Source organism: Ixodes scapularis, unplaced genomic scaffold (genome assembly GCF_016920785.2).
Source record: "Ixodes scapularis isolate PalLabHiFi unplaced genomic scaffold, ASM1692078v2 PGA_scaffold8__174_contigs__length_109621045, whole genome shotgun sequence".
Lineage (NCBI taxonomy): Eukaryota > Metazoa > Arthropoda > Arachnida > Ixodida > Ixodidae > Ixodes > Ixodes scapularis.
Genome location: NW_024609883.1, coordinates 88,368,296 through 88,383,140, shown reverse-complemented (window position 1 = coordinate 88,383,140; position 14,845 = coordinate 88,368,296). Strand labels below are relative to the sequence as shown.

At 45.2% G+C, this 14,845-nt stretch overlaps 1 protein-coding gene across 1 annotated transcript in view; it reads left to right on the top strand.

The window, feature by feature from the left end:
• Positions 1-3,126: 3,126 nt before the first annotated feature.
• Positions 3,127-14,845, top strand: part of LOC8031206 (prolyl 4-hydroxylase subunit alpha-1-like) — a 32,100-nt gene continuing 20,381 nt past the window's right edge. Inside the window, exons 1-6 of the mRNA XM_040217605.3 lie at positions 3,127-3,215; positions 4,062-4,216; positions 6,545-6,736; positions 8,454-8,614; positions 10,537-10,570; positions 13,849-13,982. Of these exons, the coding sequence (XP_040073539.3) occupies positions 3,142-3,215; positions 4,062-4,216; positions 6,545-6,736; positions 8,454-8,614; positions 10,537-10,570; positions 13,849-13,982 (750 nt within the window). The 5' untranslated portion in view covers positions 3,127-3,141. The remainder of the gene's footprint in view (positions 3,216-4,061; positions 4,217-6,544; positions 6,737-8,453; positions 8,615-10,536; positions 10,571-13,848; positions 13,983-14,845) is intronic.

Below are 14,845 nucleotides of genomic sequence, written 5' to 3'. Positions count from 1 at the left end.
TAGCGACTCACGTGACTGCCACTGTCCAATGATGTCTCAGCGAACAAGAATATTGTTGAATCGAGCGACTGCATTGTTGGCAAAGTGCCAAAAGAAAGGAATGCGGTACTCTGAAAGCGTAACTTATTTAGTGACTCTAGAACAGGCGATAGACGAGCCCAGCGAGCCGCACGCCTTCCAACCGAATTGAAAGCACACGTAACTACGTGCAAAAATACGTACGTGCGTCGTCGGCGGTCGGTGGCGTCGGTAGCTACGACGGAACCGCTAGAGAAAAAAACGAATGCCGAACTTACATGGATGAAGAGCTCGAGCAAACTATTTCGAATTGGGCGGTGACTTGCGCCACCTAGTGAGATTTCTAGCAGCTTGTGAAAAAAATCAGGATTTTTTTAATGCGCCGAGAACGATCACGAGTAGACAGCAACCCTACATACATCGTAGACAACACGAGTACCACGTATTACACAGCACCGACACCGACATATACAGAAACACAACAACGAAACTGCGGCCGACACTTCCTACTCAACAACCTTTTCTCCCCGCGGCGTATATAAGCTTGACATGTGAGGGTGAGCTCTTTGGTCGCTGACCGTTACAGATTTATAGAAGACACAAGACACGGAACCATGTACAGCCGTATCTAAGAACTGTTTGCATTCAAACAGTATGGAGGCAAAATCTATAATGTAAATCCGTTCCGAAAAATAGCAATCTATTAACAATAAATATTAAACCGGCTATGAAATAGTTTAATTTTTTGTTATTTTCATGCTCGACCAGTGTTATGAGCAGTGCGACTAGCTTGAATCAGATAGAAAAACAAATTATTGGGATTTTATCATGATGTATTTAATAATCAAAGGAAATTATCCTTGCGCAAAGCATTTTTTATATATTCTTGTGAAGAACATCCGCCCAACACTTCAATTCCGCTAGTTGCAGTACGCGTGCGGGAGCAGACGCCTTCACTTTAGGGGTGTTTTGATGCAGTTTGCTGTCGTATGTCGTGTCGGTGTCGAGTGGAGCGGTGAGGCTTGGGAGTTTGTGACCGGTGTTATTCGTAATCACTAATGCCACATTAGTGATTGACATTATACCGACCACCATAAAATAAGACGAAAACGAATGTACGACTGTGCAACGGCCATCGAGAGTCACCCCTGAATAAGAGCCGAAGAGGCATCGAAACGTAGAGTTCCCTGACTTGACAGGACAACCTAAAATTTTTTTTTAAATTATTATTCCACCCAACAAGAATGAGATCAGTCGAATTTCCGCGTTGGATACTTATCCGACATAAAGTGATATTTTCTTCGACATAAAATTTAAAAATATGTTTTTAGGACGCACTAGCGATGTAAACTTAAGTTCACATTATGATTCTTAGAGTGCGACAGGCGCCCGTTTCCGAGTAGAGCGGCGTCGGCGCCGGCGTAACCGCGCAAAATGTAGCGGAAAAATTGGCGTCATGTGACCTCAACACCAAATGAATTCCCCGTTACATTTAGTGTGGAATTGAATTGGTAGTGATGTCATCTGACTTTAGCACTTATGCTCTCGTAAAAGGTGCACTTATGGCGCATGTAATAGCGAAATAAAAAGCTGTTCGGAACTCGCCGTAGGCCGTAAGTTCGCAGTCGAGAACTTCCAAACGGCTGAAAGAAGTACATGCAAAGGAGAAAGGTTTCTGAACCCGGAGGCCACTGAACCCTTTTGTACATTATGTTGCTTTAGTTGCGCCCTGAATACTTGTTTAGTTGTTTGTTTGGTCTTCTTCCTTCGGCAATACGCTATTGTTGCAACGGAAGGAAAACTGCGTGCCTAGAGTGATTCTTGGCCAAGTGGGCTAGCGCACATCAGCTCGAAGCACGTAGAGCGAAAGCTCACGCTGCGGAACCCAGGGATCACGGGTTTAATCCCCACCCCTGCCCGTTTCGATCTGTATGGACACCGTAGAGCCGTGCGGTCGTATATTACTCCTGCGTGGTGAATGTTAAATGCCCCAGGCTAGCAGTCGTACTGCACTGACTAAATTGCTCATCTACAGTGGGTAACAATTTCGCCATATTCTGGCAGACCCAACTTATGCTGTATAAACAACTAACCACAAGTTTGTTTTTTTATTCCTAGAACAAGGCCGATAAAACTACACAATTTTGAAACTAAAAGCGTATAGTTATAAAAAAGTAGGATATTAGTCACTAGTACAAAATAGTATGTTGGATTTTAAAGTTCCGATACATTTATTTCTCCTCTTTGTTTTGTTTTTTGCCACAGATGCCTTATGCAAGATACTCCATGAAATATAGTACCCTTGTCTTATGGGAACCTTAAAAACCTTCACAACACTCGCCTTCAAAGATGCGGTGATCCAGTGGCACAATCTCCACTCTGGGCGTACCCGTCAGCGTGCGTTGGTTCGCCGATTATTCGAAGGAGTTTGTTCTAAAATCCTTCTAAAGGCACGCAAAACATGTAGATTAATCTGCTACTATATGTTCATTGTTTTAGAATCGTGACGGCCTCAGTGAGCGCCCGATGTTTGAGGATGGTCGCAATGTTATAGTCTATTGTTTCAACTATACGACATCTGACGCGTCACTCGCAATCTCGCATACGAGATGGAAGGAGCTAGCTGAAACGATTGGGCGTCTGACTAATTTTCGAGAGTGTATCGGTTAGGCACCAATGTCAAGTGCCAGGCAAGGGATAGTCATAGTCGTTGGCTGTTCTGCTATGGTCACTCACTAAGGCAGCCAGGGCGTGACTTGTAATATAAACGCTTTTATCGTCGCAATTTATTTTTCGATGTCCTTATCGGGTGATGCCGCAACCTCGTTTGACACTGAGCGATAATAAGACGACCGAAACACGCAGTACACCCTGCGGTTCTTGTGTTCTAGGTTACTAAACTTCTGCCAAACCTTGACCGGACGTTGAGTGTGTGCCATCACGGTACTCAGCGGTTCCCTGACGGCACACCGACTATGCAATACAATAACCGCCTATTTCTAACAAACCGACAGGCGCTTCTGGAGCTTGACCGTGCTGCTCTGCTGTCTGGCGACACATTCGATCGGCCAAAAAAACAAAGACTTCTACACGACAGTGTCCACGCTCTCCGATCTCATCCACATGGAAAAACAAGTAAAGGTCGACCTCCTCCGCTACGTGGAACGCCTCAGAGTTGTTCAAGACAGCATACTCAAGTAAGTTCTACCGCCTTTCTGTTGCAATCAGATCGTATTTTTGCGGTAAGGGAAGGACTGGGTGAAGGGTATATGGAGATAGGAGCGAAGATTTAACATTGATGCACAACATATAATGTTTCATAGACTCTTGACGTTCTTTTTTTTTTAATTTTACTGGAATCAAAGTGGGCAGGGACATGTTACATCAGTACGAAAGGATACAGTTAAGATCTGCGTTTTCTTTATGAAATAAAATTGACAGGGGCAGCACCTAGCCTTTTTCTGGTGGTCGTTCGTCGGTCCTACATAGCTTGAAAAGAGAGTTTGGGGTGAATTAATAAATGATTCATATATGCTTTGAACGCTTCCCTTGTGCTCGTTACTATTCTTCTCCAGGTGCTACACCTCCCAAAGGAATCATAAACGTTATGCATTTAAGGCGCTTTTGCAATATGCCAAAGAGATTATGTATTTTTGTACCTTGCTTGTTTTATTTCACTCGTACCCATTAATTTTAAGTCATTAGACTCTATCTTCTTTCTACCTGCTAGCCAAGCGGAGAGCCTGAGTATTACTCGCCTTTCTGGGCAGTATTTAACTTACACCTTTAAGTAATTTTACGTCATTGGTACTTTTTTTTTTTTGTTCGAACTTTTTACTAGCTAATAGTGAACTTTTTTATTCATTATTGCTGCGTTCCTCTTTCCGTTTTTACGCGCTTTTTTTACCTTAAAAGTCTGGTTCTAGGACGCCATTCATGAAAACGTTGAAATGCCTCTAAAGGTTTTTTCAGTCTTGCTTTTGCATATTCGGCGTTGAATTACAAAATATTAACGTTCCTGTTGTGATTCTCATTTTCGGTAGTTTCGTCCAAGACAGACAGCCCTACGACGACTTGACGTCACAGTCCGCCCTCTCCGACTACCTCAAGCACCCGGTGCACGCCTTTCAGCTAATCAAGAGAATGACCGCTGGCCTGGAGACCGTCGAAGCTCAGATCGAAAGTTTGCTAAAGTTTGGTAGGTCTTGTCATTTCTTAGGAAAGACTGTACTTTAATCTATGACATGTTAAGAACCCAGAGATACTCCGCCTCGAGCGCGAGCTTTCGGCCTTCGATTGTACTTCATTGCACGCGTAGCCAAATTCAGGCGGAAAACCAGGAGCGCGTACCAGAGCTGAACCACCTAGCGGGCTCTTAACCTGTCACTGACTATATACCGGATAAAATATGAAGAAGACTAGAGGTCAGTTATAGCCGAGATCTTTGGTGAATGCCTTCTTGCATCTTGCCTTACTGCCTGCGTGCCTTGCCTTTACTCCTTGAGAGCCTTGAGTCTCTCAAGCGGGCGCAAAATGAAAGTTTCAAACACTCAAACCAATCGCTTACATTGCACCTCGTGACTGTGCAGTCCGCATTGAACTATACACAAAGATGAATACATCTCCACGCAAAGTTGATCTTTAATCAGTGTAGAATAGGGCTCCCATTGGCCATATAGCAATGGCAAGTTATAAACAAAACTATTATGATGAGAATTTTACATGCCATAGTCGCGGACAAAATTAGAAAGGCAGTGAATGTCTTTTGAACGCCAAGCCTTCTGCAGCACGCGCTTTTTGCCTCCCATCGTGCTTTGCATGCGGACGCTCGAGGGACAATAGAAGCCGAAGGGTTGTCGAAGGTAGGAAGCTCGCGCTGGAATGAACAATTGAAGCTCCTCTTTACTGTTCTCCCTTTGTCAGTGACTACGGAAGTTCACCGTTTAGCAAGTGCTCAACTGCAGCACGTATACAGTTAGGCTAATAGTGTATACATCCCTTAAGTGCTTGTATAGTTATAAGGGTACCATAGCACGCGGGTGACAGGAAATTGAATTTCAGCCGGAGTATAAATTTATAGAATTGCATTTGAAATTTAGAATTTTCGTCGAAAGCGCCATTTATAGGTTCATAATCATAGCGGCTGTCTTGAGTTCACAAAGTATTCTATTCATCAATCTTCTACGCGAACATTGTACGGACAAAAGCAAAAGTAGTCTTTCTCACTGTACTGTGACTCGCGCAGAGAGAAACGGACTATACGCGTCATATGTCTTGCACCTAAACAAATACTGTTTTGGTGTTATCTCGGTTATCTTTCCTATCGGCATATGCAAAATACAATCAAGTTCTAACCCGCGTGCGCCAAGACGACAGATAACTATCAATCTCAGCAGCAGTTTGGCGTGCTATATGAAGGACTCCTTCATGAAGCAACTAGACTTCGATTGAATGAATACTTATCTTACTTCAACTGTTAAATCACTCGCTGTTTCTACGTGTACTAAGCGCAATAACCACATTTTCGCCTCTTGTATTGTGCCTGAAGTATCAGAAAGGGTAGATATCTCATTCGTGTGTTATCATTATACATAGGTATCATGATAAGTTGTTCGCCACGTACTCCTTGTCTTGTAATGTAATGCAATTTACTCCCTTCATAAATGCAAGCAGTTATTATCTGGTAAGGAACTCTATGCGAAAGCCACATGCTTAAGCGTTGTAGGTTTGACAGCAGAGTAATACCCCTGACTGCACGCACACCATCCAGGTTCTTTGGTTAACATCGAAGCAATGCGCAAGCGACGGCCGCTTCCATGGGACGAGAACTTCCAGGGGGTTGTGACGTCACGAGTGAAACTACAGAACATATATGCTCTGGAATTCATAACCATAGTCACTTTATTGAGTTCATAAAGCGTTTTATTTATGAATTCGCTACGCACAGGTGTGCCGATATTATCAAAACTTGTCTTTCTCACTGTACTTCGATTGGTGCAAAGAAAGAGACGGACCAGACGTAACATATGTGTCTTGTTGATAAACAAATACGGTTTTGGGGTTATCCCGCTTACCTCTTTTCTAGGCGTATATAAAATAAAATCAAGTTCTAACTTGCATGCGCCAAGACAGGGAACTTCCGCACTATGTTAAAGGCTCATACAAGAAGATACTACTTCGATCGGATGAATACTTCTCTTACTTCAGTTCTGAAACCATTCGCTTCTTCTACGTCTACTGGGCCTAACCCCCATATTTTCGCCTCTCGCACCCTAACTGAAGTATCAGGGAAATTAGGTAGTTCATTATTAAGTGTAAAGTGTAACATCCAAAACAAACTCTAGTAAAGCATCAGGATAGGTTCCGCGCCACGTGCCCATTGTTTTGTAGTATAATTTATTTCCGTCATAAATGCAAATAATTATTATCTGGAAAGGAACTGTTTGGCGGTAGCCACACGATTATTGAAAAAAACGTTGTAGGTTTGGCAGCACAGCAATACCCATGTCTCCTCAAACACTTCCAGATCCTTTGATTAACATCGAAGCAATGCGCGAGCAACGGCTGCTGCCATGGGACGAGGACTTCCAGGGGCTTGCGACATCACTTGTGACACTTCAAGACACATATGCTCTGAACTTACAAGAGTTGACCAAGGGACACCTTCACACAGAAATTCCGCGCAACCGAACAATTCCTGGACGTCTTCCGCTCAATGGTATGCAAGAGAGTTCATCACCTACAACTAGCGCATATTCCCTTACCAAGTCATTTTCTGAAGCTCAGCACAGTTTTAGGTGTGCGTTTCGAAAACATGTTCCTGGTGTAGTTAGAGCACACTGTTGTCCAAATATTAATTTCCTTCCAAGAATACGTTATTCGCTCTGCTTTCCGAATACACCATAAAGCATTCTTGGACGATGCTCAGTCAATATCAAATTCGATCTGAATTCAACAGAAGGCGTACGTTGTTCACTAGCGTACGGAAAACAAGATAAGTACTTGGACACCAGATAGCTTAAATATTATTTAGTTTAGATCTTACTGAAGTTCCTAGTTTGCATTCAGTAGGCGAATTTACTATATTCAACTTAAACACCCCTGCTGCAGAGCCCATGTAGATTTACTGAGTTGGATTTCTCTTCCTGGCCTATTGTATCTGTATAAGCATCATGACGGTCCTGATTGTGTGGCCTGCGTTCACTGCCCTAGCTTAGCAGGCGTTCTCCACCAGCCAAATGTCACACAATGCGCAGAGACCAGTTCCAAAACAACCCAATTATAAACGAAAGTCTTACATAAAAACTTTTAACTTCAAAGTGCTTTTGGTAAGATTGAAAGTGTGCAAAACATTTATTACGCAGGGCTACTCATCCGTATTTTTATATTACCGTGTCTGGAGCTTTTTCGTCATGCTATGGGAAAGTATTTCTTAGGTACAAATTGAAGCCTCAAAGGCGCACAGCCGACGTTAAGAGTCAACCAATCAGGTCGTTTGGGGAGCCTAACGGGTGGACGTGGGTTCGGAGCAGGGTGTAAGATAGACAGGTGGGGAAACGGCCCATAGAAGCCTACCGCAGCGCCGTGACCGGATTGTGTACTCGTCCACTTGCGGGTACCCCCGATTTGCGACAGATGGCGCTGCGGCGAGAGGAAAAAAAGTCGGAATCGGATTTGCGTGGAACTCTGTGGGAGACTGCGCAAAATAAACCGAGAGCATGACAGTTCTCCATTGAAAATTTACGAGAAACCATCTCCGTCAGTTTAAACGGTCGCCACCGGTCGCCCACCCGGAGTGAGAGTTCGCGGTGCTCCACATAGGTGGCGCCCCAGAAGAAGAGAAAACCGAGGGGGACACAATCCGGTCGCTCATTTGGCTCTCGTTTCCCCACCTGTCTATCTTACACCCTGGTTCGGAGAAGCAATCGTGAAGAAAGTCGATGAATTCATCTACCTTTTCGCAGCCTTCTTCATATAACCCGAGGGCCCCATCGAAAAGATGGACGATCGGAAACGCCACATACACTTGAGACCTAAGGGTCATAACATTTAGATATATTTGATACATAACATAAAAGGTGCAACTACTGGTTTTAAAAAATTAACACTTTACACTACGTTTTTTTTTTTTTCTAACAGCTTTATTTAAGTTTTTGTGTCGGTACTTAGTTCCATCAGCGCCACTTTTGGTGACGAAACTTACAATGGCGGAAAGCTCTAAAATGTTTGAAACAATTAATAGTGTTGAGATCGTGCCAGTGCGTGGTTTTCACATATTGTATTAGCCTCTGGCCCTTGGCTATGACTTACGCGCTAGGATTTATTCTTTTGCAAACCTTCTCTATCCCTCTCTCTCTTAACGCGCCATTGAACCCCAATGCAACGTCCTCGCGTTGGAGACTCACTTATAGGCTTTCCTCTTTCTACACCGACAGCACGGGACTGCTTGAGCATCAGCCAGGTGGCTCTGCACCAGGGTATGCACGACCTCGCAGTGAAATGGGCCGAGCAGGCGGTAGCCAAGGCCGCCGACGAAGAACCGCTCTCAATCCCAAAGCAAGAACTGGGCAGCCATTACGTGGCCGTCGTCACAAAGGTTCTCAGATCCACGCTCTTTGTGTTAAGAGAATCCGAGACAATGCGATACAACCTAAAATACCAGGGCTGCGCATGACGTCACCGTTAGTGGATTCCCACCCCGCCCCCAAGTGGCAAACACGTCGAAGTTCGACGGAATGCCGATGCAACACGGCAAACACGTCCCTCTTGGCGTTGCAGCATGCTCACGTCGCGTTTCTTGTGAGACGATGCGATACGCAATGTCGACGACGTTGATGCAAGGTTTAGCGACACTGAATGGATACACTATGCTTCGTTTCATCTTAACTCCAGACACAGCAGACGCTACGCGTAGATCATGTAGTCTGCTTCTTGTACAGGGGCTGCGGTGATGTCAGAACGCCTACCTCTTATCGGCTGATTAAAAAAAAATAGTGGGTAGTCCTCAAAGCATCTGCCATTGAGGTATACCCACTATCCTTCCAACCAGAGCCAATTCGAACTCGGCATATTTTTGACGTCCCCGCAACCTCTGCGCAAGAAGTAGACGACTTACTCTCCGCTTTAGTTAATGGGATCTTTCAAGCAGCGTCAAGAGTGCAAGCCACTGGGCCCTTTCTATTTATGATTTGTTCAGCGATGATAGAACACGCATACAGAAACATGACGAACGCTGTAATGGTGCGCTCTCCACGCTTTCTAACTGGACATTGTAAATGCTTTACACGGGTCGCCATTGAGGTTCACTTCGGACCTAGGTACATATGTTCAAGCTTTTTGGTTTTTTTTACCTGTCGCTTTTTACGGTGGGCTTGAAATATTTCTGAAATGTTATAGGCGATTGCTTTTAATACGTAGCGTGTAAATTTGAGCTTTCAAATACTACGAAACGTTCAGTCTAGTTACGCACGGTTTGTAAGCGTTCACGTCAGTCCAACAGATGGCGTAAGAGTCTTAAGGCTGGTATAGAAAGTCTAGATCAAAGAGAGGATTTATCTCAAACCATAGGGAACGTTTGCAATTTAATATCCGACGCCTTCTGTGGCTGTCGGTCGCAAATGCGCGTGCGCTGCGTTTTCGCCTGACGAGGAGAAAAACAGACCGGAAACGCGGAGACGTTCGCAGATGATCAATGCTCTCGTTCCATCGTCGCAGCTCGTATTGCAAATGCCGCCCATCAACCGCGTGACCACAATCGACCGGTTCAAAACTCTCTGTAAGGCAGGTTTTCTAGGCTGGTTCACACACCTGCGTTTGACTGTGACCGACTGCGCCACAAACAGATTTAAAGCCTTTTGTGACTGCTTACAATCGTCTGCTAAAGGACCTAAAGGCTCTTACGACGAGAGGACACATTGGTGCCATCTATTGGATAGCAGTGTAAACTTGGCAGTCCGCAGAATTTCTATTTCTCACGCGCTTTATCCTCTCTTTTTTTGCTCAAAAATATTTTTTTCAACGTTACAAACGAGCCTTCCTCATAGGTATCATGTGAAATGCAGTTCCAGGGTCAACGCATAGATCGCGCCAGCCCGCCAGTGTGTTCTCTCGTCCTAAGATATTTTAAGAGGTTTCAACAAATCTCGTCTCTTTCGGTCGTACTCGCTTGCAAGTGTGTGAACGGGCCTTAATACGTCTTGTGACTGGTTACGATCGGTTGTTTCTGATCACAAGAGGCTTCAACCGATCCTCGATCGTCAGCAGTCGCAAGTGTGTAAACCACCCGTCAGTGTGTTTCGCGATTACAAAGTATAAGGAAAAAACCTCAAGCACAGTTAAACACAAATGTGCGAACCAGCCTTTATGTCCAACACCGGGGATATCGCCAGGACCTCTCACATCAAGCCCAGGGGTGTCGACCTGACCAGTTTGAAAAGCATGAAAACGAGTTTAAGTCGTTACGCTTACGTCCCTTTGAGTTCTTCTTACTATACTGTCGTTTTATTTCCTCTCTCACAGAACGATGAATTGCTGAGTACAACGGGACAAGTGGGTGAGATTGCTGTTTGTTGTTGTTCAAAATTAGTTTGAAGCCACCTACAGGAATACAACGGTTTTTGCATTCAAGGTTCTGGTCCGCGACATGTAGCCTGTATGACGTCCCAGTCACCTGGCAACATAATTTCACGTGACATGATGAAATCACGTGGCACTGTGGACTCAACCAACTTCATGAGTCACCTGGCTTCAAGACTCATAAGTCCATAATTTTAAGTGACATTATGACAAAACTTGGCATCATTACGTCGCATGGCACCTTGACGCCACCGACCTTAAGCCGTCACGAGACATCATGACGTCACATAACACCTTGAGATCACCCACATTAAGCCGTCACGAGACATCACGACGTCACGTGACACCTTGAGGTCACCAACATTAAGCCGTCACGAGACATCACGACATCACATGACACCTTGAGGTCACCAACATTAAGCCGTCACGAGACATCACGACGTCACATGACACATTGAAGTCACCAACATTAAGCCGTTACGTGATATTATGACGTCACATGACACCTGGACGTTATCGACATTATGTTCTCACATTACAATCATGATGTCACGTCGCACTGTGGCGGCTTCATATAATCACAAAACCCTCGCAATTTGCTCTTGAGTGCCGTCCCCACTTTGACCGCAAAAAGAAGAGCGAGACGGCCCAATATATGCTATGCGTTTAGAACATCTTTGAAAAATGCCAAAGAGATAGTCATTTTCTATTCACTCGTTTCCAACATTTAGTATTACTATTACCCCCTCTACGAGTTAGACCCCTCTAAGAAACACTGGGTTGTTCCGCTTGCATTACAGGCCCGTTCACACACTTGCAACTCCTTGGAACCGAGTGCCTTAATACCCCTTAAATCCGAACAACCAAACCCGATATTTTGCAGGACGTTGCTCCTCTCACGTCTCCGACCGAGGGAACCGAAGGATGGAAAGATGGGACTAAAAAAGTCGGGCATGAGTCGGCGCGCGCCGTTCGGATTGCGGGGAAGTGGGGGGGGGGGGGGGGGGGGGGGGTATTTTTGTGAGCACATGAATGGAGATAAGCGAGCAGCAAAAGGTGCCCCCATAATGGACACGTCAGAATTTATGTGCCGGAGGATAAGCGAAGGAACCTTCCAGGACCAGGAAGCGAAACCCAAGTTTGTTTCCCGCCTCTGCGCTGTACGTATTCGCTGGGCGAAGCACCCAGCGAATGATCAGTGCACTTTTCTTAACGTGAATCGACGTTGTTTTTTTTTTTTTTTTTTTGACAACTACTGCTTTCTCTAGGAACCCTGCATCGGAATGCATTGGTATAAAATTTTGAGGGCCACAAGGAAGGAAGATTGAAGCAGCTTCTTTGTACTAACTTCAGGGCGAAAGATAAGCTGCAGACAAGCCACAATCTATACACAGGATACGTTGAGGGAACTCAGGCCACTGCATCTGGGAAGCAGGATCACACTGCCCCTTCTCAGAAGGCTATGGCTGATTTATGACATTCACATGTTTTCATACTCACAACTTTCGTACCAGCGTCTCCGTGGGGCTCCTCATGCGCACGCGATATTTTCTAAAATTGTGGATGTCTCCTCGATACAACCAAATGAAGCGCTAACAAATAACTCACGGCTTCCAATCGTATATATCTAGCAACGAAAAATAAAACGATAAGAACTCCAAGGGGAACATATAAAGAAATAGCAGCGCTATGCGCGCTAAATAAATCCTGCACTGACGCCAACAGCAGTGTAACTCACGGACAAGGCCGCTTGTCAATCATGTTGCGGTTGCTCTTTTGTATCGTAATTAATTTTTTTTTTTCTAGTTGGGGTCTATAGCTTAGGCACCGTGGGCTTAACGGAGCAGGGGTTGGGCTCTGGGGTAGGAGACGAGGGGAAGAAGGAGAGGAGGAAACAGGCATCGGTGGAAAGGGTAGAAGGAGGGAGAGGAGAAAGCTAGGGAAAAGTGGAAGGAGCGAATTGGTCGTCGGCCTTGAAAATCACGTCGCGAGCATACTGGCACGCTCTCGCCCTCTATGCGGTTACCCTGGAACTGCATTTCACTCGAGCGAAGGTTTCGCGTTATTTGCGGGGTCAAATGTACCTATCACCTTTGAAAAACGGTCGTTTATAACATCCACAAAATATTTTTAAGCGAAAAAAAAAGCAAAGAATGATTTGCGGAAAAAAAGGAAATATACGGAATGCCAGGTGTTCCATAGCAACCGAATAAGTGACGCCAGTGTGCTTTCTCATTGTAAAAGATTCTAAAAGGTTTCAAACCACACGGGCCTAAAAAGTCGCAAGTACGCGAACGGGCCTTAGCTATCATAGCAGTGGGCTCCAAGAAATACCATTTAAAAATAAATAGTAAAGTGAGCAAGCATTTACACGCAAAGGTGTTGCCTTCATTTATATATCGAATGGTGTCGCTATTGCCAACTTGGCAACACTAAACGTGTAATGATTTGTCTTGCGTTAATGGCTTTGTTCGCGATGACGGTAACGAAAACGTTTACAGTTATATCGAGATCTAGATACACAGTCATATGCACAGTTGTGTTTTATGAGGAACGCAGCGGACGGCAGCCTTCCAGGCACGTGCCCCTGTGTCTAGCAAGGCCACGCCCCCATTTCGTACCTCTTTTTTTTTCATCCTTCTTGTCATTTTCTAAGCTTCCGCAGCTGCCGAGGTCTCCTCGAAGAATCTGAAAGTAGTCTTCCGTGCCTCTTCAGTTTTACCTTTTATTTCTTGTTAATGCTCCTTTTTTTGTGTGTGTGTTATTCGTAGTCCGGTAGCGTGGTCAGTGGAGCTTGCAGCGCAGGTGTTTGCCAACCGGCCAACTAGGCCAACTTTTTTCGACCATGGTACGCTTAACTTTTTTAAGAATAAATCAAAGTTAGTTTCAGCAAGTATACAAAACAGCTTCCAGAGAGATTGCAGGTTATCTACTATTTCAGGAACCCATTCGCATCCTTTCGGTAATTTGTCTGCACTCGTTGAACGGGTTCGGACGCCATTGCCAGACGACGGATGCCGGCGTTCTGCGTTCTAACACGTCCTACGAGTGAAGTGGAGACGAGTGCAGCTAGCTTTGAGTCTACCCACTAACCATTCCAACCAAACGTCGGCGTCCTCACGTCCCCGAGTGCGTTCATCTCCTCCTCTCTTCCAGTCTCTGCCCGCATAGAGAGAGACCATTCTTAATACTTGCGCTAAAACATGCTCTAAACCAGTTTCATTTATTCTGTACTGCTATTTTCGACGTGAGCAGAACCTGGGCAGACACACGAAGTACCCGTGCAAGATCGCACAAAGCAGTCCGCAGACTCCAAGGCACAGCTGTTCCAGGAAGTGCTGCCGGAAGACCAAAACTACAAGCGACTTTGCCGCGGGGAGGTTCTCAGGGTAAAGTTTTTCTTCCACTACGTTACACTTCTAACAAACGTATAAAAGAGGCGTGTATCTTTATTTAATACTTCCCGCGCTTTCCGCGTGCTGTCTTCCACCCTGCACCTAATTCATGCTCGTCGTAGAGCAGGGCTGCCTGGAACGCGCCTCTTGTCTGTTTAGCGTCTTATCCCGCCCGTATCCATCAAAAGTGGTCCCCGAAGTGGCAACAAATGACGTCAACGAAGTTGCCATGTCATTCTGTCGGGCGCTGCGATCCTGGCGGTTGGTGCTGGAAGACCCACCAAAAAGGACGACCGAATGCGAGTGTCGCTATCATCGCGGCGTCCAGACTCCTGGCTGCCAAAGCTTCCGTGTACTGCCAAGCACGACAGCGACCTGCAGCAGGACAGGCGTCTGCCACATCAAACATCGCTGCAGTGACTCTGTTAGGGCCGCTGCTGACGACAGCTTCACGTCATCAGACGGAAATCACATGACGTCATCAGGCGGAAATTGAGGGATAATGTTTTTGTAGGACGCCGTAAACGCACCAGTCGGAGACCCGTCGTAGTCAGAATTGTGTAGAGGAAAGCAAAACAACGTTTGCAGCCATTTTCTCACATTGTACAATTCAAACGAACCCACGCTGCGAAGAGTTCAATGGATTTCCCTCTTAGTTTTGCTTTTATTTAGAGCATGTTCCAGCCACCAAAGGTAGTCAAAAAAACGCAGAAGACAATTCGAATGGATAATTTTAAACCAGTCAGGGTAAAAAAAAGCTCGGACCTGCCAAATGCATGTGCAACTTCTTGCAAATTACGTTCGCCGCAAAACACGATGCAAATTTATGTTTAGAATGACGGTCCTCGAATGCCAAA